General features: G+C 38.0%; 2 protein-coding genes across 2 annotated transcripts; both read right to left on the reverse strand.

The window, feature by feature from the left end:
• Positions 7 to 2,012, reverse strand: LOC104711503. The gene is made up of 3 exons (XM_010428204.2): positions 1,385 to 2,012; positions 973 to 1,160; positions 7 to 685 (listed from the first exon to the last, which is right to left on the reverse strand). Exons 1-3 carry the CDS (start codon positions 1,971 to 1,973, stop codon positions 170 to 172), a joined length of 1,293 nt encoding a protein of 430 aa, XP_010426506.1. The 5' UTR covers positions 1,974 to 2,012; the 3' UTR covers positions 7 to 169.
• On the reverse strand, positions 2,560 to 5,161 carry LOC104711504 (U-box domain-containing protein 30). Its single transcript, XM_010428205.2, has one exon. The coding sequence runs from the start codon at positions 4,515 to 4,517 to the stop codon at positions 3,174 to 3,176; it is 1,344 nt and encodes a 447-aa protein (XP_010426507.1). The 5' UTR covers positions 4,518 to 5,161; the 3' UTR covers positions 2,560 to 3,173.

The raw sequence follows: 5,973 nt of genomic DNA on the forward strand, positions 1-5,973 counted from the left end.
TATAGAGAGGGTCACAAACACAAATACAGCATCATGTTGTTCGTCATCAACATTTAAGCCCCATCGATTTGATTTCTTTCTTCGTCTCGCTTTACCTGACCAGCCGTGGGACATTATTCTTCCAGTGGCAGCCTTTTTTGAGTAATAGTGAGTGACTTTGACGGATGAGTCATTTCTTGTAACTCACAGGCACGTCATCGTCATCTTCTTCAAGATCACTGAAGGTTACATCTTCATCCTCATCCTGCACAGGATGGTTGGTGCCGGTGGCGGTGCTACCAGTTCCTGCATTATCTTCATCCTTCAACCAATCATCAACATCATCATCATCATCCACTTGGACATCAATTACTCTAGGTGAAGAACCAGCGACTGGCCTCTGCACCGGCTTGTCATGACTTGCTGCTCCTGATCTTTCTTCGATAACAGGCTTGTCGACAACTTGTACCTCCTTGCTCTCAACTGTGTGCTTCTCTGTCTCAAACTCAGATGTCTCAGTCGAATGTATTGTCTCGACAGCGATGGTCTTGACAGGTTCTGATTTGGGTGAAGGATTAGTAGGTAGAGAAAGAGGTTCCACATTCGCACTAGCAGCTTCTGTATCACTACTCTCTTGCACCACTACTGGACTTTTGTTTCTCTTATGCAGCAGCTCGTGAGATAATAGTGCTCTTGATTCAAGTACCTTTATGAAAAAAGGTAAAATCAGTGATTCACGTCATAGAATTTTCACTATTTACCCCCATTATTGTTTTAAAGCACTCCAAAAACTACGCAAATCTACCATTAAAACTTGCAGGCCTAATTTAATTCCTACTACTAAAGTTCATTATTAGCAGAAAGAATCATCAATTTGAAACATAAACCATAAATACCATCCAAATAGCTCGAAAACTTTGTAAACAGAGGGAAAAAAAAAAAACAAGAATGAACATCATTCATTGGTGTTGGCTGTTGAGAATCAAAGCTTACCTGAGGAGTTGAGAGAGTCAAGGCATCATGTTTGCTGAAAATAGGATGAACAAGTACAAAGTAAATCCTCCAGAAGCAATACTCGCTCATGTATGCAGGGCAAAGTTCAATCCTCAACGCAGCCAGATTCGATGCAAGGTTTTCCACGGCCAGCGCATGCTCATATTGAGCATCAGTCATATCAAAGTCTGCAGTTAACAACAACACTTCTTTCAATGATGAAACACACTAAAAGCCTTCACACATAAGTAAAATTAAAAACCCAAGATCTACGACAATTCCAACTAACCCTAAAGAGCTAAACCATGAATAACCTCAATTACTCACACAATTTTGCCTAACAGATTTAAATCAGAAAGTGTGATTAGGAGCATCTGATTAACAATGTGCTGCGAATTCGAAAAACGTGTACCATCAAAGTTATCATCCTCATCAGGAAAAGGGAAATCAAGCCACGTCTCAGGATGCATCGCAAGATCTCTAGCAAACACAACTACTTCCTCAGTCACACCAATCGCATTTCCAACAGCGACATCACGATCCTTAGAATCAGCGCCTTCCGATCCCAATTGCAAGAAATTAGAAGCCATCTTCGTAAACTCAGATACAGGTAAGTTCCCAGAGAGTTTCGAGATCCCGGTCCTAAATCTACCTCCGATCTCCACGAAATCGTTCCTAATCCCAGCAATCAGATCCTCATCACCCTCCGCGAGATCCGATGACTTCCGAGTCTCGTCATCATGATCCGCCGTCTCGGAAGAAGGCGGTGGTGGTGCGAGGAAAGAAGCAACACCCCATAGCTGACTTCTGAAGGTCTTGGTGAGTTCGGAGATGTCTTCCTTCACGCCTCGTGGAGACTGTGTTTGCAGCAACGTTGGTGAAGAAGACGGTTGATCTGAACCGGAATCTTCAATCGATTTGCCCTTCGTTGTTTCTTTTTCATCATCTTCATCTTCTTCCATCTTCAGAGAATTCGCAATGGATCTAGCTAACCATGCCATATTCTTTTTTTTTTGTTTTGGGATCTCTCTCAAAGAAAGTCTCTCAAGTTCGTTCAATCGTGACCTTAAACAACGCTAAAGAAACGTCGTCGTATAGTTAATGAAATGGACTTCGTAGCTAAAAAGCCCATAAGGTTTTTGCTCAGTCTCGTTTCAAAAGAGGACAAAGGTTTTTTGGTTACTGTCACTCTACGGGGCTTCGTTTTGAAAGCCCATAAAGTAAAAAATTTCAGCTCATCTAAAGGTTTTGGTTACTACTGTGTTTACTTTATGTCGAGACAAAAGCTCTCACATCACAACTGTGTATAATATACACAAATCCACTCAAAACAACAGAGATTTGCTCAGTCTCTCATTTCCAAAACAGGACTAGTGATATACAAGCCTGTGTTTTTGTGCAAAATACAGTAGAAATTGTTGTGAATGATTCACTTGTCAAATCGAACTTTCTTTTCAATTGTTCATTACAACAGTAGTAGCTCTCAGACCACAATGTATGCAGACTTTTGGTCTCCACCACATTTTCTGCTCTACTTATTAGATAAGAATCAAAATTCACATCAAACTGTACTTTGGGATGTCACTCGATGCAATAACAGTGATTGATTATTCAAGAATCACGTTTTTGATATTTACTTCACATTTAAGACGATGAAAAGACTGGGGAAAACAATGATGAACTAATAATGATGATGAACCATGAGCTCAAGGCTTATAGTCTAATTTCCTAATCTAAGAAATGAAAAAAGAACAAATGATTCAAAAGCTTAAAAGAGGCTAACAACTTCAGGTCAAAAGATTTTGCTTCTTTTCTTTTTCTGTTGTGAATGGTCAAAAAGCAAAACAACCTCTCAAAAGAACCCCAAGTAGAGAAGTTAACAATAAGAGACTTAATATGGTTCCTTTCTTCAAATTCTTCTTTTTCCTTTTTTTCTGAAATTGATTGAACCAAAGGTGGTAACTTTACACAAGCTTTCTAATTCCCAATGCTAATTGCAAACCGAACCGACATGAAAACATTACATACCCGCCCAGCTTCTTCTTCCCCTGTGCTTCCATCTGTGGATTGCTTGAGTTCCGAACTCTTCATCTATATATACATTGGTGTAGGGGCAGATTCGCAACTCGCATTTTACCATTTCATATCCGCTGAGATATGTCTTGTATGATCAATTGATGCCAAAGATATGTAACCTGTTGCTATTGGATTGTCCTTGTGAGTTTGCATTTGGAAATAAACATGGTGTCTGAATAATGTAAACTACAGAGCTTGAGTAGCTCCGCTGACCGCTGCTTCAACGCTGCATCACACCCGCTCTGGATCACGAGTAACAGCTTAGCAGCAAGACCAACCTCAACAGCACGAGGCGAACATTCTTCTGGAGCTAATTTGCAGACAGACCAAAGAATCGAGAGCGCGTAGTTAGTACAATTCTCAGACACCCTCATAAGTACCCTAACGGTATAAGGTATGGTGTTTGCAGAGTCTTTGACAGCAACTCTTCCTTCCATGTCTGAACACAAAGCATCAAGAATAAACAGAGCTGATTCCAAACACTCCGGGTCTAAAGACGGTAAGATATCGACTAATTGAGGCACTGCTCCAATGCTAACCATCAAGCTTCGAACTTGTTTGTGAACAGAGATTGGTTTAAGCAAACCAAGTGCAGGGGAGACTCCATTTCTATGTCTCTTATCCTTAACCAATCTCATTAACCCAACAAGCAAACTATGGCTCGAGACCAGCTCAGCTCTGAACCCTTTCTCTTCAACCAATCCCTTAATCAGCCTCGCGCAATTGATTTTAGTCTCATTGGATCCATCATTCAACATATCAACAATCAAAGAAACCTTAGCAGGTTGCATCAACCCTGACTTAGAATCGGAATCAAGATCAAGACTCACAAGAATCGCAACAACCTCAGATCCAACAGCATGAGAAGTGAAAGGACCTAAAAGAGAAGAGATGACAGAGACACCACCTTCTTCAACAACAGTCTTCCTGGCCATAAGATGAGCCACAACAATCTGCTTAAGCTCACTCAACGCATGAACCCTAGCTTGACCTTTAGCTTTCTTCAAAGTACCCAAAACCTCAATAGCTCGTCCTTGCACATCCTCTGAGCGTTTCTTCATCAACACATACTTCTGAGAGAACCAAGTGTAGATGAGATGATGAAGAGTTTTGTTAGGAGTAACCGTATCATCCCAAAGCTCCTGCATTGTAGTGGGACAAGTCAAGTGACCTAGGTTGAACCATTTGTGAATGTTGGACCTTTCGTAGGTTTGACCAGTACACAAGGTCACAGGATCTTGCATCGGCTCTAAGGAGATGGGACAAATGAAAACAGAAGGTATATCTTGTAAATCTAGCTCCTTAACCATGGTCTTCAGATCCAATTTCTCATCAACAACACCACCACCACCATTAACACCACCGAGAACTCCATCTTTCACAGCAGTATCCAGATCTAAGACTTGCCCATCACCACCACCTTCAAATCCAATTAACCCATCTCTCTTTAACGGCTGAAACATCGGCATTTTGAAAAAGAATCTAAAAGAAACAAAATCTCAAAAAGACCCAATTTTTTCTTGTTTTTTTTTACAGACTCTTAAAACTCACAACATTTGGGGAAAACAATGCCACAAAGAAAAAGCTCAAAAAAGAAACGCATGTCTCTTTATATAACTCTCAAGAAAGAAGCGTTTCAACAAGACAACAACACAAATCTTCTTCTTTTTATTTCTTTCTTTGCTTTAATTGTTTGTTTTTGCTCTCTTTTCAACGGTCAAAAAAGGAGATTCATTCAACTCTTGTTAATGATGTATAACATCATAAACACATGATTGAAGAAGCCCTCCCTCCCTCAACTGCCCTCAAAAATGTGAAATTTTTACACCACAAATTTCGAGAAATAGGAAAAGGAGAAATCATTAAAGAATATAATGAGAAGAAGAAGAAAAACAAATCAACGAACCCACCCCAGTTAGTACAAAGATTTGCACTTTGCAAACTCAGAAAGATTTTATAATAAAAATAAAAAAGGAAGAGAATTTGTGAAAACCCAGATGACGAAAACAAAAAAGAAAAATTCGTGAGAATGACGAAGAAACTCGTACTACTACTACTACTCTCTCTTGTTTCTCTCTTACCCTCTTCTGAGGTAGTAGTAGTAGTGTGACTGATTGTTTTGTTTTTGTTTCATAGCAAAATAAAATATTATTATAAAAAAAAGGGGTAAATAAAATAACAAAGAAGAAAGGGAAAAAATTAAAGATTTGTTGAAAGATTCGGGTGGAAAATCTAATAACAAAAAATTTAAAGATAAGGGTGACCGGGTAATTCATTGGCTATAGCCGGTCAAGTTTAGTCCTCTCGACTCGCGCACCACACGTGCAAGCTACATCACATGCCTTCACCTCCCGGTTTTATTATAAAACTGTATATCAGTTTTTTTTATTACCATTGAAAAACTTTAGTTTTAGTAGTTTTATATTTCCAATTTTGTCCCTATCTTTAAGATTACAAGTTACCAAAAAATAAAAAACAAATTTTATCTTTCTCAAGTGATATACAAATTATACAAGAAAAGAGATATGAGATATGTTTTTCAAATAAAGTATGGAATAATCTATGTAAACCACTTTGACTGAATAGTTTAAATTCCTTTAATAAATATTTGGATTTAAATTTTAAAACCAGAATATCCTTTTAAGTAGTCAAAAGAAAACAGTAAAATTCTAAATCTTCTTTCTAAAAAGCTTATTTTTTCTTAATATCCACGCTAACTAAGGATATATACTTTCCCCATAATATTGTTACTACATCTTTTTCTTTTTTTTTTAATTATTATCATTTTTACAAATTTAATTTTTTTTTAAAAGATGTTGGTGAAAAAAAGATAAACAAAAAAGGAGGGTAAAGTAGTAAAAAAATATAAAAAGAGAAATGAAAGAAAAATAACGCACGTAGTCAAAAAAAAGCTAAAGAGAGTTT

This window comes from Camelina sativa, chromosome 9 (assembly GCF_000633955.1).
Source record: "Camelina sativa cultivar DH55 chromosome 9, Cs, whole genome shotgun sequence".
NCBI classification, from domain to species: domain Eukaryota; kingdom Viridiplantae; phylum Streptophyta; class Magnoliopsida; order Brassicales; family Brassicaceae; genus Camelina; species Camelina sativa.